The sequence below is a fragment of the Coffea arabica genome, chromosome 3c, assembly GCF_036785885.1.
Source record: "Coffea arabica cultivar ET-39 chromosome 3c, Coffea Arabica ET-39 HiFi, whole genome shotgun sequence".
Lineage (NCBI taxonomy): Eukaryota > Viridiplantae > Streptophyta > Magnoliopsida > Gentianales > Rubiaceae > Coffea > Coffea arabica.
Genome location: NC_092314.1, coordinates 42,408,971 through 42,436,789, shown reverse-complemented (window position 1 = coordinate 42,436,789; position 27,819 = coordinate 42,408,971). Strand labels below are relative to the sequence as shown.

At 35.1% G+C, this 27,819-nt stretch overlaps 2 protein-coding genes and 2 long non-coding RNA genes across 6 annotated transcripts; 1 reads left to right on the top strand and 3 right to left on the bottom strand.

Annotated features, from left to right (window-relative positions):
• Positions 1-5,399: 5,399 nt before the first annotated feature.
• On the bottom strand, positions 5,400-6,667 carry LOC140038158 (uncharacterized). The gene is made up of 3 exons (XR_011841979.1): positions 6,554-6,667; positions 6,216-6,420; positions 5,400-5,817 (listed from the first exon to the last, which is right to left on the bottom strand). It is a non-coding gene; the product is annotated as an uncharacterized lncRNA (long non-coding RNA).
• A 2,026-nt stretch (positions 6,668-8,693) lies between these two features.
• LOC113735128 (putative late blight resistance protein homolog R1A-3) lies at positions 8,694-13,797 on the bottom strand. Of its 3 annotated transcripts, none has more exons than XM_027262089.2 (3): positions 12,827-13,797; positions 9,198-12,654; positions 8,694-9,007 (listed from the first exon to the last, which is right to left on the bottom strand). In XM_027262089.2, the coding sequence occupies exon 2, from the start codon at positions 12,610-12,612 to the stop codon at positions 9,244-9,246; it is 3,369 nt and encodes a 1,122-aa protein (XP_027117890.1). In that variant the 5' UTR covers positions 12,613-12,654; positions 12,827-13,797; the 3' UTR covers positions 8,694-9,007; positions 9,198-9,243. The 3 variants fall into 3 exon arrangements, with proteins under 3 accessions (XP_027117890.1, XP_071938885.1, XP_027117888.1); XM_072082784.1 differs by lacking the exon at positions 12,827-13,797 and adding an exon at positions 12,703-12,821 and having other exon boundaries at positions 9,198-12,623; XM_027262087.2 differs by having other exon boundaries at positions 9,198-13,797.
• A 5,147-nt stretch (positions 13,798-18,944) lies between these two features.
• Positions 18,945-24,543, bottom strand: LOC113735127 (putative late blight resistance protein homolog R1A-4). The gene is made up of 2 exons (XM_027262086.2): positions 19,768-24,543; positions 18,945-19,233 (listed from the first exon to the last, which is right to left on the bottom strand). The coding sequence occupies exon 1, from the start codon at positions 24,252-24,254 to the stop codon at positions 19,785-19,787; it is 4,470 nt and encodes a 1,489-aa protein (XP_027117887.1). The 5' UTR covers positions 24,255-24,543; the 3' UTR covers positions 18,945-19,233; positions 19,768-19,784.
• LOC140037746 (uncharacterized) lies at positions 24,166-27,402 on the top strand. Its single transcript, XR_011841747.1, has 2 exons — positions 24,166-24,287; positions 27,016-27,402. It is a non-coding gene; the product is annotated as an uncharacterized lncRNA (long non-coding RNA).
• The last annotated feature ends 417 nt before the right edge of the window (positions 27,403-27,819 follow it).

Here is a 27,819-nt window from a genome sequence, read left to right as displayed (position 1 = left end):
GGGTTATTTCTTGGTTAGAGAAATAGTTAACGGTCGTACCTTAACTATCGAGAAATTAAGGAAAGGCTAGCTGTTCATCGCGTGTATGACAACTATAACCAATATAGTAATGAGTAATTGAATTATCTTTGTATCGATGATCAGTTAAATGGACCGTGTCTAAAAAGTTGTACCTTTGGCTAGAGTCGTATTGGTTATTGATTAATTTCTATTAGTTGTTTTATTAGTTAGTTAATTAGTTATTTTATATTCTCCACAAACCCCCCATACTTCGAACTCTAAAAGAAATAAGCTATCCCCAATCCCTGTGAATTCGACCCTACTCACCGCTATATACAAAATTTGTATTTTTTCTCGAGTAGGTAATTATTATTGCACAGGCTCGACACCTGTCATTATTAAAAAATTTAGCATTGATTCAATTATACATGAATTTAGTTCTATGAAAGAACGTAAATCTCAATTTACTTTTAATAAAAGAGGATGAAATTTCAAGGTATGTTAAAATAACTTTTATCTTTTTTAATTGAAAATAGTTATATTTATATTGTATAGTCATATTTTTGTTTTTGCACAAATGACATATTGGAGTATCTTTTCATAATGTACAACTTACGTGGTTTGTGATGTTATAAGATATTTAATCAAATGTTATTTCTTATCTTAATTTTAGTTATAACTATGTTACATATTTATGAAATAGACATACCTTTATAATTTAAGTTAATAGTTGATATTTTAAGATATCATATATTTAAATAAATAAAAATTATTTTAAACATAACATAGTAAGGTAATTTTGTTTGAAAAAATTTTGGCCCCCCAAGGAAAAAATCCTGGCTCCGTCACTGAATTTGCCCCTTTATCTCTTCACTAATAACTTTCTTTACTTTATCTCTTCAATTCACTTAACTCTTTCCTGCTCTTAAGTTAGTCATAAATCGATATACAACTACTAATAGATGAAACTTTTAACATCGATGATTCAAAAAATTTTGCGTGAGTATCAATTGTTTAGTTGCTCTTGAATAAAGTACAAGATTTGTGGTTTGGAGCTTTTTTTATTACTTTTTGGCTTTTTAATTATTTTTATTAGGTTATTTAACACTTTTAAACAATGTTTTAAAAATTAAAATTAAAATTTTGGATTCAAGAGTGTAGAACTCTTCATAAAAGTAATGCAAAAATCATCTTTAAACTATGCATTGAGGGTAATTTTTATATTTAAAATTGTTAAAGAGTCTAGTTTACCGGTGTTTGTGTAATTTTTAATAATAATCAGTAAGGTTAGAGTATTTGCACTTTTTTTTTAGAATGCCAATGTCATGATTCGTTTTTTCATATTTATGTAATAACAATCAGCCATGTGAGCTGATGCTTGCAACTCAGCCACCCTATTTGTGCAACAACACGACTTTCATTATTTTATTGTGGTACGTATTACCGTGGTTCCACTTTCTTGGTACAAACTGCAAAGTATTGATTAGCAATTGACAAATTGAAGCCTTTAGTGGCGCTCAGATTCCATCATGATATTGCATATTTCACGTACTTTTCTTCCTGTTTTCAAGTCATTTTATAAGGATAACTTCAAAAGGTACCTCCCCTAAAGTGTTTGATAATTTCGCTCAGGTCTCCTCAATCTTTACAAATTACATTAACCTCCTTTGTTTTGTTGAGATGACTTAAGTATCCTTCAACTAATAGTTAATTTATAAAGGGGCACGTCCAACCTAAAAATAGAAAGAAAAAAAAAAAACCCTCTTCTAATCCTCATCTTCTGTCTTTCCTACCTTTTTTTCTCTCTCCCCTCATAATTAACTCTCTTTCCCAAGACCCACCAAACACTAGCTCTCGCTGTCACCAACCACACGGCCACCAAAATTCTGACATCTCTAGTGTTTATTCCTCTTTTTCCATCTTTCTTATTACTATAATTTTGAACCTTATCTGTTTTTTCAATATCTTTATTTTTTTTTTTTTTAACAGATTTCATTAAATTGAAGTTGCCAAATTGTAAGGCGCAGAGAGCATACTTAATTACCAAACTAGAGGGAAATGAAGATGGTGACAATGAAGAGTTTAAAAAATGGAATTGCCGAATTGTGGAAATGAAAACTTTAGAGTAAGCATGGTCAACATCATGACTTCATAGAAAGATAGTATTATCCTCTCTTTTCTCTTCTTTCTTTCTTAACCTAAATTTTATCTTCTCTCATAAATTCCCAAACTAGGCCTAAGCCTTTTTGTTTTTGGAACATGTGCAGCAAGCAGAATTACATCATTTACTGCACTATTATTTTGATTCCTCATCTTGATATTAAGCATTGATTAAGAGGTGAATATCTTATGCTCATATTCTAAGGCGGAGTGAAAACTAGAAATCAATTACTAATTTACTAGAAGTTATCTGTTAAGTTAGCACATATGATCAAGTTCAAAACGATTTGACAATCATTTCATACCTTAGTATACAATACTGGATATTATATAAGAAAAATGACACTAACCTTCCTTATAATTTTACAAAAGTTAGGAAACTTTCCTCTTGATATCAAAACAATAGAACTCTCCCATCTTACTTGTTGTCTAATATCAAAAAGTCTCCCTACTCTTAATTAAATGAAGAAAATTAACTATTTTTGTCATGAATTTAGTTCTGTGTCAGCCTAATGCCTTTACAATGACATAGGTAAATATTTATAAAGAAACATAAAAAAAAGGGTGAAACTAGTTTTTCTTTTCTTCAAAATCTGTGGTTGCAAAAAATTGATGACACCTAATTATGTGAATAGCCATAAAAGTTGGTCCTCGATCATTTTATTTTATTTCTTTCAGATTAAGTGCTCATATTTCTAAAATTAAATACTGAACCCATTTGTAATTTGAAAAATAAAAAATTAAACGAAAAGTGAAAGTTGATTTTTTTTTTTGAGTTTTTCATGGAGTAAAATGAAGAGAAAAAAGTAAAAACAAAACCAAGTGTACAATGGGACTTTTGAGAAAGATGACTTTTTTGGCCCATTAGAAGTTTAGGGAAAAAGTTTTGTCAAATTGAGGAACTGCAACTTGGTATTGAGTTTTAAGTATATCGAGTCACTCAAATTATCAATGAAATAGTAGTTTTATTTTAAAAATTAAAGTGAAAACCCTCTGCCTAAACAAATCCTGGTATTTTGAATGCCAGATAAAATGAGTATGGGAGTGGGGGAAGGGGTTAGGTTGGCTACTAAGGTGGAAGAGAATGTCAGTTGGAGGTTTTGGATTCATGACATCTCACTTACGAGAGAGAGAGAGAGAGAGAGAGAGAGAGAGAGAGAGAGAGAGAGAGAGAGAGAGAGAGAGTTTGGAAGGTCAGTTGTGAGGGAGGAAGGTCAATTTGTCAACCTCAAGGCACCTTCCTACACCCAAGTGAACCGCAACGGATCTTCTGTCCCACATTCTGTGCCACTCTCTGTTCTACTTTTTATTATATTGCTATTTCTTCTACATAAACATCATATTTTAGTTCTTTTTTATTTCCTTAAGATCCAATAACTATTAATTGAGTAATACACAAAATTTAACAAACTCAAAAAATCAAAATGCATAAAAAATGAGATTTTTTATGAATTTTCTGCTATATTTTCTAATTTTCTATTATATATTACTTTTTTGAAATTGCTGTATTTATTTTTTGCTCAATTAATAGTTATTGGATCTTAAGAAAACAAAAAAGAACTAAAACATGATGTTTATGTAGGAGAAATAGCAATATAATAAAAAGTGGAATAGAGAGTGGTACAGAGTGTGAGACAGAAGATCCGTTGCGCCAATGAACCCGATGCTTGTTTTCCGCGCTCTCATGTATGATCATATTTCACCAAAAAATAAGAAGAATGCATTAAAAAATTACAAAAGATCCTATGTCCTATTTTCTAGCTCACATAGTACTAAAAGAGTAATTAATGAAAGAAAAAAATTATAGAATTACATAGGCCTAACTCCCTTTGAGCTCACGTAAGTACAAAGAGAAATTTTGAGGAGGCCTTGATTTAATAATTAAAATTGATACCTTAGCACTAGAGGTTCAGAGTTCTAATTTTCATATCCCTTCCCCATTTCTTAAATTCCATTCTTCTCCTTTTTTTTGTAAAATGAAAAAAGTACAAAAAGAGAAAAAGCAAATGACCAAGTTAGTCATACGGACCTAACTGAAAACATTTTAATCAAATTTGTGGGGTCGAACTAAAATGACAGAAAGTTAGTGGCACAATTTAAAAATAAAAGAAACTAGAGGGACTGATATGTAATTTCAGAACTGTGCTTTCATGTCCCAAGTTTGGTCAGACTCAAGACTTTTAGTCATATTAATCATCACCATGCACATGGAATCCTCGATACCACTTTTCAGTAGCAACTCAGTGACAATTTCTATATTTATGCAAAATGTCCTGTTATTTAAGCTATCATGTGTTATTTATTTAAGTTTTCTTTATCTTCACATGATAAGTGGAACTGACACTGGATTTGACATCGATTAGTGATACAAAGGACCTCACCTAATCACCGTCAGTTCATCGCATAGACATACCAACTTGAAATGTGTGTTAAGAAAAATGAAAAGCAATGGAAAACATATATATGTACGACAAAATTATGGGAAAATTGACGAATAATCATGCACTCGACCCCTGAACTTGGGCCCATGTAACACTTTGCCCCTTAAGTTCCAAATATATATACTTTACCCCTTGCGGCCAACTTTTTGACGGAGTTAAGATGAAGTTATATTTTTCATGATCAAAATATCCCCGCCTAATTCTTAAACACACATAATAATTGTAACATAATAAATACCTATATCCTTAATAGTTGCTAAATGCATTTAAACACAATTACACTATACATTTCTATCTTTTAGTACAAAAATGAATTAGATAACTCACAAAAAGAAGTCTAAGCAACTCAATGTGTTTATCTCAATGCCGATAACAATACTTATTTTGAATAATATAAAATTAATTAGTGCATTTGGAATGAAAATTATTTGCTTATATTTTTTTATTGTAGCACTTTTTAATGTGTTTTATATGAGATAAAAACATGATTAAAAATACAAAATGTATTGAAAAACATATTTAGAGAATTTTTGTTTTTTTTAAATGTAGAATGCAAATTAAGTACAAGGCAAGGTATGAATGTGGTATAAAATTATCAAATAGCATCTTATTGCCCCATAAAATCTTGTAAAATTGCAAAGTAAATGAAAATTATCAAAACTAATCCATTTACAATTTAAAGGAAAAAAAGATAAGTGATGGAAAACTTGTGCAAATGCTTTAGCAATTTTAAATTCTTTTTTCACCACAATACAATTTTTCAATTCTTAAGCATTAATTATACCATCTTTTATTTTTTATTTTTAAAATCATATGAGCTTGTGTTTTCTCTAATAAAAAGTTTCATATTCCAATTAAAAGTATAGCATTGTTCTAAAACTATTATGTAAGCACATTAATGTTATTTTATTAAAATTTTGGATGCAAAATTCATCATTAACGTTTGACCTAGTCAATGAAGGGGGAAAAGTGTATATATTTAAAGTTCAGGGGGCAAAGTGTTATAAAGGTTAAGTTCAAGGGGGCAAACTATAATTAACCCATTCATATATTCCGCAGAAGATATCTTACAGTGCTTGTCAGTTGAAGATTGAGATGGTAGCGGTGAAGCGATTTCCGGTTACGGCCAAACCAGCTCTTCCCTTGGTTTGCTTTTCACTCTGATTTTCCTCTTCTTTTCTTGCCTCCCTCTTAATGCGTGTGTTTATGTCTTTTCCTGATGAAGATCGATGTTACCAAGTTTTAAATGAGTCCACGAACCAACCGAATGTATTCAGCATAGAAATAGACGGCAGCACTGCCCAACTCTCCAACTCCCCACCCTGGCTTTCAGTTTCACCCAATAAAACCATAAAAAAAATATAAAAAAAAAAAACCAAAAGGGGGCTTTCTTCCAGCTAAAGAGACAAACTTATGAAGGTAGTTTGAAACAAAATCAGCAGAATTGGACAAAAATATCAAAAACCAAATAAAGCACCTGGCTTTAAGCAACCAATTAGCACATACGCAAACATCTAGCAAATTCGTCAAACAACATAATCCAGTATTACTTAAGTGACAAATCCAAGTCCAGCTAAGATTTTTCTATTTCCCAAAGTCAAATGGTTCTTGTACCTCTGGTCATCAACTGCAGCGGCAACAGATGCAATCGGTGGGCTATAAGAGAGCAAAGTTTTAGGAAAAGGACCTCCACTTCCTGCTGCCTGTGCAACAAATACTCCACCTTTAACCGCTGCAAGAAGTGTAGCGTCAAAAGGGTTCTAGAAGGCAGTCTTTGTGGTTATGAGAATTTGAGGATGTCCACGCCACCGTGCACGGCCTATTAAAAGAAGGTAACTTGAATCAGAACCTCTAGGCCATTCACATATGCAAGTTGGATATGCTTGATATTGATTGACTTCACAATCTCGCGATAATTACAAAGAAGAAGAAGTAAACCAGAATTCCCATACATGAGCTCTTTAAGGATGCAGAAGTCGTTTCACAACAATGCCTTTTACCTACTGCAGAGTTGTATATACTTTCCCTATCTTGTGTATTCAGCCGAGATGAAGGAAATAATTGACGACTAATCATTCAGGTGTTTTTTTTTTTTTTTTTAAATGCGACTATCAGCCATGTAAACTGATCTTTGCAACTCAACCACCTTCTTTGAATCTTAGGTTAGAAATGGAATACGGAAATGGAAGACTAGAGACTAAGCATGTGCAAGAACACGACTTTCATTGTTTTAGGTAGTACTCCCTCCGTCCCACTTTGATAGTCCTGTTTCTTTTTTCACACAGTTTAAGAAAAAGTAGTTAATTTTGTTGGAAAAGTAAATTTAGATTGCTATTTTCCTAAAATACCCTCACATTAAATAGAGTACAACTTTATGGGAACTTGAATTGATGGTAAAAAAAGAATCAACTCTCATTAAATGGGGTAGGTTTATAGCAACAACAACTTGTATTGAATAAGGGTATTTTAGGAAAATGAAAATACAACTACATTCTTCAATTGGAAAGTGGACTGCAATTTGGGACAGACAAAAAAGGAAAACAGGACTATCAAAGTGGGACGGAGGGAGTATTATATTGCTTCCATTGACTTTATAGTTGATACCAAGCATTGATTAGCTGTTGAGAACTGAACAAGTATTAGCATGAAATGACGACCCTTCCCTGGTTAATTAACTATCAGCCATGCGAACTGATGTTTGCTACTCAACCACCGCCCTTGGATTTTTTTTATTTGAAATGGAAAACAAGATTTGAGACCAGACCAAGCATATGCACCAGCACGACTTTCATTATTTTACACGACTTCGTATTATGCAGAGGATCCAAAGCATTGATTCGCAGTTGAGAATTGAACAAATTATTAGCATGAAGTAAGTCTCCCTGGTTAAAACCTTCAGTGGGGCTAAGATTCCAATATAAACTACAGTTTTCGTAACCATCAGCCATGTGAACAGATGTTTGCACCAACGGGTGTTCACACTATGGAAAAAAACCGAGTAACCGGCCAATCCAATTTAGATATAAAATTGGATATCGGTAAGACAGAATTCGTGAAAACCAATTAAGATCCAATTTCAAAATTTGGTAAAATAGTTTTGGAATGGATATTGAAATTCAATTTTGAATTCCCAATTACCGACTGAATTATCAAATTTCATATTTTAATTAAATATTTTATATATTTCATGCCCACTAATATATCATATTACATATTAATGTATTAGTCAATATAAGTTATAATTTATGCTTATAAATAAATATGTGACCTTAAAAGCGTATTAATTAACATATTAATAACTTTATATTGTTAATTACATATTAATTATACTTAATTAATCTATATTAGAAAATCAATCTAAAACTTTGGGTATTTTACCTGGATACGGGCTATTCAGCTGAAATCCAATTACCAAATAAAGGTTTGGATAGTCCTAGGACGTTGACCTTGTTGAAAAAAATTGAAAAAAAAAATCAAAAATTTTTTTGCCGAATTACCAGCCGATGAATATCCTTATCCGCAACTCAACCAGTTGAATTGGATTTCGCAACGGATCTTCTGTACCACATCCTGTCTCACATTCTGTCCCACTCCTTAGATTCTTGTCAAGTGTCCCTTAATAAACCAAACCCTCAAACAACCCAACTCATTAATTAACTTAATATGGTCCGAGTTGGGTTGTTTGAGGGTTTGGTTTATTAAGGGACACTTGGCGAGATTCTAAGGAGTGGGACAGGATGTGATACAGAAGATCCATTGCAAGGGCAAAGGTGCTTAAAGAAAAAGAACTTCATTTACTTAGCTGGAAGAATTACGAAAGGCTAATTCTTAAGGCAAATATTGAAATCTAAATAATCATGCTTTGACTTTTGCCAAAATATATTGAGAAGGATGACACATTCAATTTTTATGGCCATTAGGCTCATTAAATACTATCCGATCAAATAAATCCTCCAAACATATCAATAAATTGCATTAAATCAGCAAAATAGTCCCCATTTGACAAGATCAAAAACCAATACATATGTTTAGTCCCTATGAGTATATATAATTACATAAAAATAAACTGAAAAAAAAAAAGAAGGTCCTTGATGATGAAAGGCAACTGTAATTCAATTTCTTCAAACAAGCATTCTCAAAACACATCTATCTACAAGCATCGTCTTTCTCCAGTTCATAAATTCAAAATAAATTAATATCCATTAATAGTAAAAGCTAATATCCAAGTGCCAAAGGCAATCAAAAAATGAATCACCTTGCTATATTAGTTCCAAAGTTCAAAAGCATAAAATAGAACATGAAATTGGGAAAGCTCCAATGGAAGGCAAAGCTTGGCCTTAAACTTCTTGCTTGTGACGAACAAAATCTCTAAAGTTTCAATTGAGCCTTGCCTGTTTTATATAGGCCTGGAAAAAGGCAAGAAAAATGGTCTCAGAAGACAAGAATCAAACATGATTTCCTAAATAGAAATTGGCATCAAATCACTGCTAACATTGAAAACCTAAGCAGAAGGAATAAACAGAAATAAAGGGAATTTCAGGTCACAACGAATAGAGAAAATGGATAGGTTGCTGAAAATTCATAAAATAGACTTACGAGCGATCATGGGAAGTATAAAGCAGAGTAGTCCAAACCATGCTCATCATGTCGTCAAATCTGAACTCCTGATAAGGACTTTGACTTCCCCAGTGGCCTCCCCAATCTCTTTGGCCGACTCTTCTACAGATTGTGCACAGAAATTCACTTCAATCATTTGCAATGAGAGTATTTCCGCAAGATCCAACGGAATTTCCTCAAGGTCATTGCAATTTTGCAGGACAAGTCTTTCAAGTCTAGGGAGGTGGTCACAAGAGGCATTCCATTGGACAATGTCCAGAGTGTCTAAGCTCAAGAATCTGAGGCTCTGGAACTCTCCTTCCTTCATCTCCCATGTTTGCCCTTCAAAGGCACTAGATTGTAACTTGAGAATTTCCAGGTTTGCAAGACTCCCAATTGCAGATATATGGCTCCATGGCAGGCGAAAGTCTGAGAGAGTCAATTTCTTCAGATTCGATGGTAGGTTGAACTTGCCATCATTGAGAGGGGTCCCAAAGTAGACTATCTTGAGTGACTCCAAATGAGCTAGAAAATCCAACACTGGAAATTGATTGCAAGTCGTGGAAGAATCCTGTGGTTCATAGAATATGCAACTCAGTTTGCGAAGATTTGGAAACCTCTTCAATATCCTTTCTCCATCCTGACCACAGGGAAGGGACAGGCGGGAAAAACTGATCAAATTTTCTAAAACAGAGCAGTTTTCATACTCTTCATCATCCAAGTTGAAAACAACATGGATTTTCACGTGAAGATGCCTCAGACTTGTCAGGCGCCAAATCGTATTTGGCAAGATGATCTTACCACGCAATCCTTTCACAATAAGAGTTTCCAGTTTCCTGAGGTTGCCTAATGATTGTGGAATAGATGTCACATACCCCCCAACTGCTAAATATCTCAATTGAATCAGTAGTCCAATTTCAACAGGAAAAGAAGCCACGTCGATGCATTCGAAATCCAACACCCTAAGTAATTTGAAGTTGTGCAAAATGAACGAGATGTCATAAGGCCATCTCGTTTCTGAATCTGTAGAGGCAAAAAACACCAAAGAACGGGTGCCCAGGCCATATGGTCTTGACTCAAGAAAATGATTTTGCTTCAAACATACAGCCAACCGATAGGATGCAAATGAAACAGGACGCAAATGATGGTAAAAATCAAATTCAAAACCATAATCTGAACTGGGAAAAGAAGCATATGGGTCATCACACCTGGTTACTAGCTGAAAGAAGTTTGCATCTTTGGTTTTCGACTTACAGAAATCAAGCATAAGAGACTGAAGACGACATGCTTTGACTTTGCCGTTGGATCTTCTTCTGGAGATTATTACCAAGGTTTTGTCAATCAACTCCATCAAAAACTCCTCTGCCAAATCTTCAAAGCTCTTTGTGAGAGTTTTTGGTATTAACCCTTCTGCGAGCCACAACTGAATCAACTTGCTAACAAGAATATCTTTGTCTTTATCAAGAACTCCCATATAGAGAAAGCATGGTTTTAGATATTCCGGCAAGTATTGATAGCTTAGTTCTAGGACTGACTGGCCCTGAGCTTCTGGGTCATTGAGTACCTGGGAGCTCAAGCTGTTTGCTATTTTCTTCCACGAATTTCGGCTCTTTTCTGTCATCTTCAGTATACCAGCTACAGCAACAATTGCAAGAGGCAATCCTCGACATTGCCGCGCAATTTCTTTTCCAACTGCCACTAAGTCTCTGGGGCAACCTTCCTCATTGAATACCTTCATGTTTAATAACCTGAAACTTTCATCCTCAGACAGCTCGCGAAGAGAATGATGTTCTCCATGTGGACTGATTTCCAAGGCCAATCCACAGGAACGAGTGGTCACCAGAATCCTACTTCCATTGGCATCATCCGGGAAACTATTTTTTAAGTCTTTAAAAGCTTCTTCACCCCAAACGTCATCCATAACTATGAGATACCTGTTTCTCAACAAGCATTGACGCAATTTTGCTTGGAGATCTTCATCCCTCATTTGGCGAATCTCTTCAGTAAGCCCATGAATCCCAGTTAGAATTTCAAGCAATAATTTTCTTTTCTCATATACTTGGGAAACACTGCACCATGCACGAATATCGAAGCGGCACGTGACAAATCTATTGTTGTATACTTTCCTCGCCAATAGAGTCTTGCCTAAACCGGGCATTCCAAAAATAGAAACAGTATTTAGACTCATGGATCCTCTAGTGAGCATGGCTATTATCATTTCTTCTTGGTCCCTTAGATCCACCACAATTTCATCGATCGCCGGTGTACCATCCCTTGGAAACGTACCGCGTGAAACGTGGGTCACATTTTCGGGATCTAGGACTTTAGCATCACCGATGGTCAACTGAATTCCACAGGCCTTCTCATTAACAACTCTTAGCTCCTGCAGTACATCATTTAACCAGAAGAAATCCTGCCATTGAGCATCAACCTCAATTGAATCAATCACATACTCCGCTTTATACCCCAAATGGATGATTTGATTACCAATATCTTTCAGCTCCAGATCCCCTTCAATCTGTAACTTTGAAACATCCACAAGAAAAGAACTCAATGACTGGAGATGTCGTTGAATTTCTTCAATGTGGTGCTTCACCAATGCAATTGACGCAGGATCATATTTCAGCAGCTCCACAAGGTTTGTTGACAGAGAATCAACGAAATTCAATCTGAAAGTCGTAGGGAAAGCAAACGGTGGAAATTGGGGAATTATCTTTTTGAGCTTTGCCTCCATCAACTGGTTCATCTTGTCTAAAAGCTCAGAAAATGAAAGGATCATTTCATCTTGTGCGATAAGAAAAGAATAATTGAGACTTGTCAGACTCCTGAAAAAAACTTCAATTGGCTTGAAGGCTCTGAAGATGTCCTCTGTATTCTTCATTCGCTCATCTGAGAGAATTAGTGGAAAGTACTCAAGCTTCTGAAGATGAAGTGCAATTCGATCTTTCCCACCAGCCATGGAAGTTGCGTCATTACCACTCTTCAACAGTAATATATCCGTTAGAAATGACTCTTCCTTGAAAATCACAATCTTAAAAAAAAGTAGGAGAAGTGAGTTCTTCATGATACATCCAGTGATTTTCTTGTCCCTAAATGACTGATGAAGAGATTCTACTTCCTGAAACAACGATTCAGTGAACGCCAACGTCTTTTCCCCACCCTCAATCTTCTCAAGGGGTAAATTTTTGGAATATATGCTCAGATTTCTCGAGATATCTTTCCAATCTGAAAGCATACTGGAGGAGGACGACGAATTGCTGCAAATTTCGCTCATATTATGAATTTGTGCCATGAGGGAAAGCTCCGCTCTGAGAAGACAAATTCTTGTAAGTAACTCAGAACACTGAGGAGAGTCATCCAGTTTGTGCCCCTTGCGACAATTGACTTCAAAGAGCGACGCTATCTCAACCAGCATTGCATTGATTTCTGGAAAGAAACTTTTTACTGCATCCTTGACCTTTAATTTAGTAGTAGCATCAACAAAAAGAGTTAAAAGGGAAGCCACCTCTTTTCGAAAATCACCACGTTCAGAATTGAAGAGATAGTTGCAGAATTGCATAACAACATCCATCTCTTCATCCTTGTTATTACTAATACAGCAAAGAGTCAAAAGGAAATTGAGATGGAACCTCATGAAATTGGGATTTCTTGGATGAACCTCATGGTGCAAATCCTCCACGAACTTACTCAACTCACCTTTTTCCACTTGGATCCGGCCTGTTTTGCAATCCAACCAGTGATCAGAACACCGATTGGCAATCCGAAGGACCAAGGATACCACATGACCGAGGAAGGCATCAATACTAGGCAGTGCATCATCTGCTCCTGCTCCTCCCAGGTATGGGAATTTGGGATCGCTGAATAACAGACCAAAGTAACGCTTGATGGACTTCAGACTGTTGTAAAAGGAAAAGACTTGATCCCGTATACCAAAGTGTTCATGACCCAAGTGATCTACCACAATCTGACTGATTCTGAGCACGTTTGATTGTGCATGGCTGACAAATTTTGGCCAAAAAGAAACATCAAGAGTTGCAGGAGACATCAGCTGGAACTGGAGTGAGCTGCTGATGGTGCTCCCTCCTCCAGTTGAGCACGAGTACAGATAGTCAAGAGCTTCTCCAATTTCAGCCATCAATCGCTTGGTTTTTGTTTCACAATCACGAGCCAGAAGGAGAAGGAACTGTGATTCTGGACCCTCGTGGTCCTCCTCCTCCTCCTCTGCATCAGAAAAACGATTAAGGTAGAAACCTCCAGTCCTTGTAGATCTGCTCCGCAGTGACCGATCGGCGCCGTAACCCTTCTAAAGCAGAATCAAGGCGATCCAAACTGGAAGCAGCAGCAGCAACGGCAGCAGAATCCATCATCTTCAAACTTCAGTTATCCTTTGGGATTTTCTCACTCAAATTTTAAGGATGCAGAAGTCGTCTTACAACAATGCTTTTACCAACAATAATTGACAACTAATTGTTCAGATGATTATTTTATATTTACGTAACTATCAGCCATGTGAGCTGATGTTTGCAACTCAACCACCCTCTCTGAATTTCAAGGTTATAAAATGAAATTTTATGGAAATGAAGACTTGAGACTCAGCATGTGGAACAGCACGGCTTACTGGTTGAGAATTGAATAAATATTAGCATAAAATGATCCTTCCCTGGTTGAAACCTTTACGGGTCTAAGATTCGGACATAATCTACTATTTTACCTGCTTTTCTTCTTCCGTTCAGATAAATTACTAGCAACGCTCTTACTATCGCACATCGTTCAGATAAATTACTATCCCACGTCGTTCTTGGGGGTTAAGGATCGAGTAGTTAAGTCCCCGAGGGATCTCAAAAGTTACCGGCTTTTGAGGTTACTTCTGAAATTAGGTTTATCTATCTAATTTCTTACTTCTATAAAAAAAAGAAAAAGGAAAAAGCTCCATGGCTTGGCACATTAACACATAATCCTACCGTTTTAAAATATTCACACAATTCCATTGAAGTTTATATGAAGTGAATATCTAATAGAATGCAATATATGTAACGTGGTTAATTGAAATGCAAATATTATTGAGTGTGTATGAATAGGAGATTATTTGAAATATTATTTATAATAATTATCATAACACATTTATTATATGTGATATATGTCAAATAAAAGATAGTTGATTAAAAATTTTAATTGTAATCTAAACAAAATAATATATCAAAACATGATGACTATCCAAACAAACCTGAAGTGTTTGTTTTGATAGGGAGACGGGTGGTAATCGTGGGCGGATTCGGTGGCTTTGTTTTTCACCCTTTGTGTCCGGGGAAATAAAATATTAAATAAATTCAAATGGTGAAGAAAAAAAAGTAAAGAGCATTTTCTTAAGGGTTAATCACATTTTATCCCCTTAAAGAATACCCCATTTCTCAGTTTACCCCCTAACCTTTAATTTTGCTCACTTAACCCCCTTTAAGACAAAATTGCCCTTGCATTATTTTGACTTTTCATTTACCTTGTTTTCCTTTCTTTTATTTCATTTTCTCTTTCCCACAAAAATCTTCACCTTAATGATTGAAATTAAAAAAGAGGAATTGCAGAGATCTATCTTCTCCTTAAATGATTAAAAAAAATATTCAAATCACTTTCCTAAAATACATTTTTTTTAGCCTTTCAATTCTTTTAATTTTGGATTTTCCTCTTTCCTTTCTAGTTTCTCATTTTATTCCCATGAAAATATTTTAAGATGAAATTGTGACCTAATTAATAATCATCAATTGAAATTTGTGACACGTGGCATCATACAAAAAATTAAAATTAGTTTTTGATGACTTTTAAACTTTCACCAAAAAATATGCAATTACAAACTCAAAACAAAAATTTTCGTTGAAATAAAATTTCTATTGGGAAGGATGAAAGAGAGAAGAAAGAGAAAAGGAAATAAAAGAAAGGAAAACAATTTCATTTTATGATATTTTCTTGAGAATAAAATGAGAAACTAGAAAGAAAAGAGGAAAACCCAAAATTAAACTAATTAAAAGGCTAAAAAAATTATATTTTAGGAAAGTGATTTGAATATTTTTTTAATCATTTAAGGAGAAGATAGATTTCTGCAATTCCTCTTTTTTAATTTCAATCATTAAGGTGAATATTTTTGTGGGAAAGAGGAAGAATTAAATAAAGAAGAAAGAGAAAAAGAAATAAAAGATAGGAAAACAAGGTAAATGAAAAGTCAAAATAATGCAAGGGCAATTTTGTCCTAAAGGGGGTTAAGTGAGCAAAATTAAAGGTTAGGGGGTAAACTGAGAAATGGGGTATTCTTTAAGGGGATAAAATGTGATTAACCCTTTTCTTAAAAATGACCTCTTGTGGGGGGCATGTTTGACAGTTACAATAACAAGATTGAGGGTGAACTAGTCGCATCACTCTTTTTCCCACCAGATTTAGCATGATTTGAAATCATGCGGGAAATTAGAAATAGGAGGCAAAGAATTGCAGAAATTGAAAGATTAAGATGCAAAGCATAATTTAGGAATAGTCGACAGGTTCAGAGTGCAATTAATCCTAAATAGAAACACCTTTACTCAACTTTGGACAAAAAGACAACAACGATTAGTCAATTGAGTCTATTCCAAACATTTCTAGGCCCACAATAAATCTTTTGTCCCCTATTCAGCCGGATTCCCTCGGTCCTCGTAAGTCCAGCACTGGGCGACTAAAACGATAACTACGGCAAGAGTAAGACCCTAAAATGCTGTGTTTTCAGAATCGAACCGGATATAACTCGGCCAAACTCAGGGATTAATGGATTTAATCGAATTTGATCAGGGTTGAATTCGATAATGTCATAAATAAAAATTATTTAAAAATTAAAATATTATATGTGAAATATCTAATAACATGTTAATATTAATAAATGTATATTCATATATATTTGATATTTCAAATATATTTAACAAGAAAATACAAAGAAATTAGAACAATCAAGTAACAATTTATATTATTTAATGAGTATTAACAAGTTTAGAATTAAAATTATGGATTTAATTGAAAAATAACACCAAACTTTAAGACAACATTGATAAAGTATGAAATATTTGAAATATATTAATAATTTTTAACAATCTAAGGATCAAAACATAATATTAAAAAAGTTCGAATTTTTTTTTAAATTGCTTGATTGAACCAGAAAATTCGGATTTTTTCGCGGTCAAACCCGATCAAATCTGGTCAAATTCGATTTTGACCGGATTTGACTGGATTTTTACTTACCCGATTTTTAGCATAACTCGGCCGGACACTTGACCGGTTCCTGGTTCGATCGATCGAAATGGCTGGTCCATCCAAGTTTTAAAACATAGCTAAAAGGAGGTTAAGAAACCACCACGCCAAAAGGTTGGTGGCCATCACCAATACATTAAGGCTTGATAGGGTGGGAGACAAGGTTCAATTTGCCACAATTAATGTGGCCTTACTTTAAAAAAAAAAAAAAAATTTAAGCGGATGCGTAGTACAACCATCTGATCCAATGGTGATTCAATCCCCTCCGGATTACCCAGAATCTTTTCAGACCCTCTCCCTCCTCATAGAGTAGGAAGCTATCATATCGACAAAAAAAAAAAAAAAAGAAATCTAGAAGGAGGTTAAGAGATTAAATTTCTTGACCTGTATTTTTCTTCAGAATTTTTTGAAAAATTTACTAGTAGCTACAAAGATACTCATCTAGTTTAATAGCAGTTTAGCTCTTTCCGAATTTTTCATTGATTCTTTTGGATTCACCTCTTCCCCTTAGTGTAAAGTGAGAATAGAAGTAAGTGTAGGATCTATTCTGTTATTAAAAAAAAAAATGACTAAACAGATCAAATGCCAAGATACCGCGTTTACCGTTGCAAGGAACAACTCCCAAGATATCGTGTTACAGTAGCAAACACCAGCCATTGCCGACATCGTATCCTAGATGTTTAAATTGCGCACTCTCACTTGGGCATAAAAATCAATTAATAAATCGTCGAGTGTAGAAGTTGGATATTGAAACTTACGATAGTTTTTTTTTGTTGTTGATGATTTATCATATTTGGATTGCAATTATCTGGAGTTTTGTAGAAAATGTATTGTACTGATTTGATATAAGTGAAGTAAAAAAAAAATTAGAAAATGTATTCACGGAGAAAATTTTTGGTGCAAAATGACTTTTCAAACAAAATTTTGGGAGAAATACAGTCTTAGTATCTTATAATTGTTTTGTGTGTTAAACCAAAATAAATTTGCTCTCCAAAATTTCTAATTTTAGGCACATTTAAGAAAATTGATGGAAAATTAACAATGACTAACGGTCAAAATCAACTTGATATTAATCAATAATTTTGACTTTGCACTTTGGGTCTTTTTATTTAGAATTTGGATCATTATGCTCCCTTAGGTAACACAACAAAATAAAGGAAGAGATGGGTAGGGTGATTCGGGGGAAGAGAGTGTAATTCCACTTACACTGAAAAAAAAGCAAAAAAAAAAAGTTGACTATAATTCTGGTGTAATGAGACTCAAAATCTAGCAAATAGCCATTTGATCTATTAGTCACCACTAAAACCTTAAATCTTGGTTGTAGTAGCTTTCTTCAATGATATTTCTTGTGGATTAGATTTTTCTCCCTCTAGAATAGATTATAAAAATATTATTATTGTCACAAAAAAAAATGAACTCAAAAATCTAATATCAAAATTTGTAGAGCGAAAAGTTAAGCCTTGTTTGGATTGCTGTTTTCCGTCAAAAAATTACGTCGTTTTCTGTGATCACATTTTCCTATTACCTTTTTTCCTCACATATATCAAATCGCTACAATAATTTTTCCATGAAAAATCATGGAAAATGCAATCCAAACAAGGCCTTAGTCTCGAAAGTAGTCCCAATTTTACCTTACCACTACAAATTCCAACAAACTTGGGTAGCTTAAAGTTAGGGCCATCAGTGTTGGGCTAATATAAATTTGAATTTCAAGGCCACTAGGCCCAATAAACATTATTTAATCCAAAAAAAAAATCCACCAAATATATGCCCCGTTTGACAAGTGAGTTTTTTGAGTGTTTGTCTAAAATTTTACTATAACTTACTGTAAAAATTTTTTAAAATGTGTAAATTTTTGAATATTTTGAGGTGTATAGTTTAAAACTTTTGAAAAGTTTTTTGAGATTACTGTAGTTAAAATTTTAAAAAAACTTGTAGCAGCCAAACTTAGCAAAAAAACTTGCTTGCCAAACAAGGCCATATTAACAAATTCTATTGACCAACTTTGGTTTGAGTTTTTATGATTACTTAACTAATAAAAACATTATTTACCTGAAGTTTTAAACTTGGCCCTCAAGATTTTCCCTTACCCACTCCATGTGGATCTTCGCTGTCACTTTTTGATGCTAACTTCTATATTTACATTAAGTGTTCTATTTATTTAAATGATCTCATGTTATTTATCTAATTTTTTTTTACTCTCATATGATGAGTGAAAGTGACACTGAATTTGACATCGAATAGTAGAGCAAAGTATTCCAACTATTACCCACTCCTTACTCCTCTCTTATAAGAAACTTGGAGTTCAACGTTCTAGCCTTTCTCTGTGTAAAGTTTGGAGTTCCGTTTAATAAGTAAATAAATAAATAAAACCTTCTCAACCATGATGAAAAAGATCCCAAAAAGAAAATCTTAATTAACAAAAAAAAAAAACTACCCAGATAAATCAAAGATAAAAACAAGGGGAAAAATTGAATAGGCCCTTGATGATAACAACAGACTTCATCTCAATTTCATCAAACAAGCATCCAGAATACATGGAGTAGCTTTCTGCTTCTCAAATTCAGCATAAACAGCCCACTATATGATAGCAAACTGGCACAGCTAAATAATAAGTCATATCGCTTCATTAGTTCCAAATCAAAATGAGAGATATGAGCTCATCTAGAATATAAGATTAGACAGTTCCAACTGAGTTTTAAAGTAAAAAATCCCAGCCTTCCGTGAGCACCAATTCCCCTGGATATCTAAGTCAAGGCTTTTTTACAAACTGAACCTGGCAAAAGTCAAAGAAAAATGCTCTCAGATAACAAGAATAAAACATGCATTAAGATAGACAAGTGGCTAATTATGAAATTAGCATTAAGATTGACAAGTCTAAGAGAAGTAAATATGGAACTACTACTAGAGACAAGAGAATAACATGAATTGATCAGTTTTAAGTCTTATAACAACAACAACAACAACAACACTAATAATAATAATAAAGGTGAATGCTTGATTAATTAAATGTTGAATTTTATATACACTAACAACACATATACACTATCACAGTAGATGTATGACACATATGTAAAATTTGGATTTCAAATTCAAATTCAGATATGTAGTTATGCATTCAATGGTGATAATGGATAAATTCTTATATGTACAGAGGATTAATCCTAATATATACCAAATCTTTCGAATGCAGCAATTAATGTTTTCTTAGAATTTTTCAGCTAGATGTACGTCCTCGAGTAAATAAAATTGGATAAATTACTGAAAATCCATTAGATAGACTAACAAGTGAGCGAAGAAAAAAAGTAACCTGATGAAGAATGATGCTCAGGATTTTGAATATGAACTCCTGATAACGACTTTGATCTCCCCAGCTTCTTCCCTAATGTTGTTTGCCGACTCTTCTGCAGACTGCCCACACCAATGCACTTCAATTGTTTCCAGCGAAGTTATGTTCGCTAAGTCATCAGGAAGTTCCTTAAGTTCTTTGCAATTTTGTATGACAAGTCTTTGAAGTCTGGGAAGTTGTTCGTAAGAGGCAATCCATTCCACAATGTTCAGTGTGTCTAAGCACAAGAATTTGAGTTTCTGGAACTCTCCATCCTCCATCTTCCATGTCCGCCCCTCAAAAGCACCAGAAAGTAACTTTAGAACCTCTAGGTTTTCTAGTTTTCCAATTGTAGAGATATGACTCCATGGTAGGCGAAAGTTTGATAGGGTCAATTTCTTTAGATTCAATGGGAGATTGAACTCGCCATTATTGAGAGGGGTCCCATGGTAAAGTATCTTGAGCGACTCCAAATGAGTTAGACGGATCAATCTGGGAAACTGATTGCGATTCGTGGATGAATCTTGTGATTCAAAAAATATGCATCTCAATTTGCCAACATTCTGAAACCTGATTATTATCCTGTCTGCTTCCTCGCCACAAGAAAGAGATGGGCAAGATAAGCTGACCAAGTTCTTTAATTCAAAGCAACCACCACGCTGCTCTTCATCATCCCGGTTGAAAGAAATGTGAGGATTAACATGAACATGCCTTAAACTTTTCATCTGCCATATAGTATTCGGTAACATGATCATACCACGCAATCCTTTCAGGATAAGAGTTTCCAATCTCCTGAGGTTGGATATCGATTGTGGAATAGATCGCAAATAACCCCCAACTGCTAAGTATCTTAATTGAACCAACTGTCCAATTTCTGCAGGAAAAGAGACACCAACATTGATGCATTCAAAGTCCAACACCCTGAGTAATTTGAAGTTCTGCCAAATGAAGGAGATGTCATAAGGACATCTTGGTTCTGAATCTGAGGAGGCAAAGAACAACAACGAACGTGTGCCCAGACCAATAGGTTTTGATTCAACAAGATGGTTGCGCTTCAAAGATATTGCCAACCGATAGGATGAAAATGATACAGGACATGAATTATGGTGAAAATCAAATTCAAAACCATAATCTGAACTAGGAAAAGAAGCATATGGTTCACTAGACCTGGTTACTAGCTGAAAGAGGCTGGCATCTTTGAGCTTTGACTTGCAGAAATCAAGTATGAGATCATGAAGGCGACATGATTTAACCTTCCCGTTGGATCTTCTTTTGGAGATTATCACCAAGCTTCTGTCAATCAAATCCATCAAGAAATCCTCCGCAACCTCTTCGGAGCTTTTCTGCTCAGGTCTCGGTATGAACCCTTCTGCAAGCCAAAACCGTTTTAACTTGCGGACAAGAATATCTCTTTCTTCACTCAGAACCACCATATAGCATAAGCATGATTTTAGATGTTCTGGCAGGAGGTTGTAGCTCACCCCCAAGACTTCCTTACATCGAGCTTCCCGAGCTTCTGGATTATCAATTACTTCTGAGCTTAAGGTGTCTGCTAATTTTTTCCAAGATTTTGGGTTCTTTACTGGGGCTTTCAGTATACCAGCTACAGCAACAAGTGCCAGTGGTAATCCTTGACAGCGGCGGGCAATTTCTTTTCCGACTTCCAGCAACTCCTTGGTGTAACTTTCTCCTTTGAACACCTTCTTTTCCAGCAACTCCCAACTTTCCTCCTCAGAAAATTGGCGAAGAGAATGAGGAACACTATCTGGTTCAATTTCCAAGGCCACACTACGGTGGCGACTGGTTAAGAGAATTCTGCTTCCGTTGGAGTCATTCGGGAAGGCCTTTTTCAAGTCATTCACAGCTCCAGCATCCCAAACGTCATCCATAACTATGAGATACTTGTTTCTGAGCAAGGCCTTTCTCAATTTCTCTTCAAGAGCATCATCCGTCATTTGGTGTATCTCATCGGTAGGCCCGTGAACGCCTGTTAAGATCTCAATCAACAGCCGCCTTTTCTCATATGCTTGGGAAACGGTGCACCATGCACGCTGATGGAAGCAATACATGACACTTTTACTGTTGTATACTTTCATTGCCAATGTTGTCTTGCCTAAACCAGGCATTCCAATAATAGAAACAATATCTAGTGCCTTTGGAGTTCCTCTAGTAAGTTTTTCTATTATAAATTGTTCTTCATCTTTGAGATCCACAACAAATTCATCAATTGTTGGTGTGCTATCCCTTGACAACTTGTCAATTGGAACTTGGTTGACAATTTTGGAATCTCGAACTTCTGCCTCGGGGGTTGGCAAATGAATTCCACAGGCCTTCTCTTTAACAAGTCTTAAGTCCTCCAGTACATCAATTAACCAGAAGAAATTTTGCGGTTGAGCATCTACCTCAATTGAGTCAACAATACACTCCACTTGATATGCCACATCATTCACACAATCACCAATATCTTTCAGCTCTGGATGCTTTTCAATGTCCAATTTTGTAACATTCACCAGAAAAGTATTCAGCAACTTCAGATGTAGTTGAATCTCTTCAATGTGGTGCTTCACTGATGCAATTGACGTGGGAAAGCATTTCAGCAGCTCCTCAAGGTTTGTCAACAGAAAATCCAGGAACCTTAGTTTGCAAGTCTTAGGGAAATCAAACATCAGAAATTGGGGAATAATCTCTTTGAGCTCTGCCTTCATCAGATGCTTCACCTTATATAACAGGTCAGAGAATGAAATGATCATTTTATCTTGTGTGATAGAAAAAGAGTAAGAGAAACTTGTCAGCTTCCTAAAGTACAAGCAGGATCTGAACACGTCCTCTCTGTCTTTCCTCCGCTTATCCAACAGAATCTGTGAAATATACTTGAGCTTTTGAAGATGTAGGGCAATCTGCTCTCTCCCACAAGCCAAGAAAGTTGACTCACCACCGTTCTTCAACCGTAGCAATTCCATCAGAAATGTCTCTTCTTTGAAAATCACAAGCTTAGAAACAAGTGGGAGAAGTGAGTTCTTCACTGCAGATTTTGTGATTTCTTGGTGCCTAAATGACTGATAAAGAAACTCTACCTCCTGGAATATTGACTCAATAAACGCCGACATCTTTTTCCCATCTTCTATCTGCTCATGGTATAGATTTTGGAAATATCTGCTCAAATTTCTGGGGAGCTCCCTGCACTCATATATAATATCTTCCCAATCTGAAAGCATAGCGGAGGAGGAAGAAAGGGAGGAACTGCTTTTGTTGCTGCTGTTGATGTTATGGATCTGCACCACGAGTAAAAGCTCTGCCTTGAGGAGACAAATTTTGGTGAGTAACTCAGAACACTGAGGAGAGTTGTCCAGTTTATCCCCCTCCCTGCTGTTCGCCTCAAAGAGAGACGCTATCTCTGTGAGCACTGCATTGAGTTCTGGAAAGAAACTTTGTACAAAATCCCTATCCTCCAGTTTAGCGTTAGTTTTGACAAAAAGGGTTACCAGGGAAGATACCTCATCTCGGAAATCTCCACCTTCGAAGTTGAACAGATAATAGCAGAATTGCATCACAAAATCCACGTCCTCGTCCTTCCTGTGACTGCTGCGGTAGATAGCCATAAGGAAGTTGAGATGGAACTCCATAAAGTGGGGATTCCTAGGATGAATCTCGTGATGCAAATCCTCCACGAACTTAGTCAACTCACTTTTTTCCACCTGGATTCGGCCTGTTTTGCAATCCAACCAGTGATCACAACACTGATTTGCAATTCGTAGGACCACAGATACCACATGGCCAAGGCAAGCATCAACACTAGGCAATGCATCATCTGTTGTTGCTCCTGCTTCCGCTCCTACTCTCCCAGGGGATGAGAAATTGGGGTGACTAAATAATGGAGCAATGTAATGCTCGAGTGATTTGAGGCTGTCGTACAAGGAATAGACACGGTTCCTTACACTAACGTGTTCACTGCCCAAATGTTCAGCCGCAATCCGTGAGATCCGGAGCACGTTTGATTGCAACTGCTTGACAAAACTTGGCCAAAAGGAAACATCAAGAGGTGCAGGAGACAGCAGATGGATCTGGAATGAGCTGTTGTTGCTGCTGTCTCGGCCACTTGAAGACCAGGACAAGTACAAACGGTCAAGAGCTTCTCCAATTTCAGCCATCAAAAGCTTGGTTTTTGTGCTGCAATCACGGGCTAATTCCAGGAGGGATTCTGATTCAGGGGACTTCTTGTCGCCCTGTTTCTCTCCATTACAAAAACGAACAAGGTCCTGGGCAATCTCCTCAGCAGTAGCTTCAATCTTCAGGCCGGCTGCAGCACCGCTTCTCTTGTGATAGGATTGCCAGAGAATCCTCAGATACCTCCAATCATTGTAAACTTTTCCTACTGCAAATGATGGAGACAGTAATCCTTCCAACGCATAATCAAGGCGATCCAAACTGGAACCAGCAGAAGCAGCAAAAGCAGGAACAGAAGCCATCATCACCAAGCTTTGCAAAGAATCTCCCTCTATCAGGTTATAACTTTTTCTGTAAATTGTGCTTGCAAATTTTCTGTATTGATCCCAGGACAAAGAAAATTATTGAGGGACTATTGATTCAGACAAATTTTTATGTGTATTTCACTGTCAGCCATGTGAACAGATGTTTACATCTCACCGACTGCGATTTTATCTTTTGTGACAGCACGACTTTCGGTGTTTCACGGTCTTGGTAGGCACAAAGCATTGATTGATTTAGTAGAGTATTTTAATGCTAATGAGTCCCAGCCCTGTTGGATTTCACCATTACAAATGGAAATTAAGACTTTTGAACAGAAATTTATTGGGTTAATGTTAGTCACACTTTGCCGCCCATGAGCTTTCTAATAATCACATTCTGTCCCCCCAAAAACTTCATATTATATTTATGCTTTACCCCTCAGTTTGAAAGCATTCGGTTTTCAATCCAAAATTATGATATGGTAAAGTATGCCTACCTTGCAACATCAAGTCTATTACAAATTATCACTTCTTTTGATTGAAATCATTGGTTATATTAAAAGAGTATATTTTCCATGCTCAACTAAGTATGACTATTGTTAAAGAGTTTTTGGTGATTAAGTTCTATTATAATGTTAAATGAGTATGGTATCTAAATTTGTATTTTCAATAATTAATAACACAAGGACAATAACATGTTTTTTTTTTTTTTGGGGGATGGAGTTAAGTTTTCTAACATATGATTACTTTTCATGAAGGGTAAAGTTTGTATTTTTCTTCTTTTTTTTTTTTCGGCAAATGCTTTTGTTTAATCTTAGAGAAATAAAAATGTTTTTTTTTTATTCGGGATTTGCTTTTTCGAATTATAGCAAGAATTTACTCCCACAACTACTTACGCGCTGATGAAATAACCCACAAGAAGGGCAGATTTGTGACTAAAGAGCTGGTGTATGGCTCACTTTCATCCTTTGCCACTTGATAATTTACAATTTTACATAACTCAAATATTTTTTTAAAATAGCAAAAGACAAATAAAAGTATTATAAGATTCAGAGTTGAAAAATGTGATTACCCCAAAGCTCAGATGGTTAAGTATGATTAAACCAAATTCATTTTCATCGCGTGTGCAACACCATGCTATTCGTTAATATTATACTATTGATTTCACAATCGTCATGTTAGGGACTAATTAGTACGTAATCGGCAATAGATTATTGTTAAAGTGAATTGCCCTTCCCAGGCAAAAGCTTTTGTTGAAGTCTTTATCTAGATTATAACGTAGGTTTGAATGTCAACCACAGCCTTTGAATTCCATGATAAAAGGTGAAAATGATTAAATGAAGACGTAGGACTAAACTTTTATTTTCAGCATTGTATTAAGCATCGGCAAGGGAATACGTTACATTATCCCTTTAAATATAAATCATCATGTAGTGCTAAACACATAATCAGTTTCTAAACACGAAATATAACCTTGTTTCTCAAGAAGCTTGTGAGAAGTTTGGTAAAAACCAAGATAATCTATACTATATTAAAAGTACCAATACAATTTGGTGATTTAGCAATATAATCTTTCTTTTCTAAAATACCCTTATTAGTAATATTAATGACTTTAATCTATTTCCAAACATAAATGGGGCTTTCTACGTATTACCAACCTTTAAGTATTGTTTTAGAAGTAGAATCCCTTATGGAATAGAAACTGATTTGGAAAGCTTATAGGTTAATTTACTTGAAAAAAAATTTTCCTTTAAAATTTAATGACGGGCATTAGTTAGGCCATATTCTTAAAAATCTCGATTAATTTCGTGTATATCAACCTTCATAAATTTTTAAAAATTCCTGCTGAGTTGATTAAAAACTTTTATAAATTCAATGTCTCATTACATAACATTACATTAAACAAGTTGCATATCACTATATCATTGGATGCATATCCAAGTACATAAAATAATTATACTAAGAACATAGACATAACTGAATTTATTCAAGTTCCTCAGAATCATATGTTGTTTTTCTTTTTCATGATGTTACTGATTTCAAAAGATACGTCCAAAGCTGGACATTGTTGACATATATCTAATTCTAAATTAATATTAATAGAATAAGTGACCCATTAATGACTACATTATGTTCTCAAGGTCCGTTTCTTTTTTTTTTTTTAGGATTATTCTTATAATACCGACCTTTAAATTTCATCTAGCAAAATAAACTTGCTGATGTAAATTTCCATCCTGAATGTAGTTTTAAAAATAGAATCCAAAATTAGTGAAGAACAAGGAAAAAAACTTTAGTTGGATAAATTAGAAACTATACATGAATTGAAAAACAAAATTTGTGTAAATTAATTTTAGGAAAAATCGTGCAAAATGTCCCTTACATTTCATCAAATGAACTTTTTGTCCTTCATTTTTAAAATAGTAACTTTACATCCATTACAAAATTAAGTTGGTAAAATTTGTAAATACTTTCTACCACGATTGTACTTATCACTTGAAAGCATAATTGTGCATTCTTTTTGAAAACATGTTTTGGTAACTCACTTTGAACAACCCAACAAAGAAAATCATCCAAATTACATTGTTTGAGATATAGTAATTTTCAAACATCCACAACGATCTAATAATTTTCAAACCAATCTTATGGTCCAATGATAGGGTATAAATTGTTAGTAATTTTATTATTAATTTCCCGTTCTATCCCGGACAAATATTGTGTTAATTGCTGATATTTACTCATATTTGGTATCTGGACCCAATTCCAGGAGTGGAGCAGATAACTACAAAAAGAGGGACTTTTGGATGCAAATTTGGGAGACTCCAGCAGAAAGCCTCAATTGGCTGGGACCACAAGAGCTAAGAGCTAGTAAAGGCACGTAAAAAAGCCTGAGGAGCAAGAGCTAATTCGGTAGCTTGTGGCCAATTGGTGGGGACCGCGCAGAGGCTCAAAACAAGGAGATGAATTCGGCAGCTTGTGGCCAATTGGTGGGGACCACTGGATACCTTTCTTTTGGTTTTAAATAGGGAACAAGCGTACAGAAGAGGGGAGCTTTGATTTTTCTTTCGCTAGTTTTAGTCTTGTAGGGTAGTTCTAGTTTCTTCTTCTTCTTCCTTTTGACTTGCCTCTGAGACACGTCAGGTGTTCGACAAAATTCCCCAACGGGAAAAACATCCTTCATTCCTTACTTTTTAGTACAAAACAATGCCTTCGCAATTTATTAACTCGTGTGGTGATTTAATTATGCGGCGTGGCTAAGTCTTTCATCTAGTCAAGGGTCAACTCGACGGCGCAGTCCCGAAAATCTGTGAGATCTAATTATTTTTCACGTGTTCCTTTATCTATTAATATTTGCATGTTGTCTGATTAAATTTTCATGGGATTATTTTATTAATTGGATGTCAAGGGCCCGATGTTCAATGTGATTTATTAATCTCGTGCCAATTTAGTCAATTAAATCCGTAATTGTTTGATTGATTAATATTAGTGGCAGCTGGTGTGCTTACACATTAGGGGAACGTGCAATCTAATTTAAATAACCCTCGTAGCGTGTTATTGGTTAGGGCTAGGT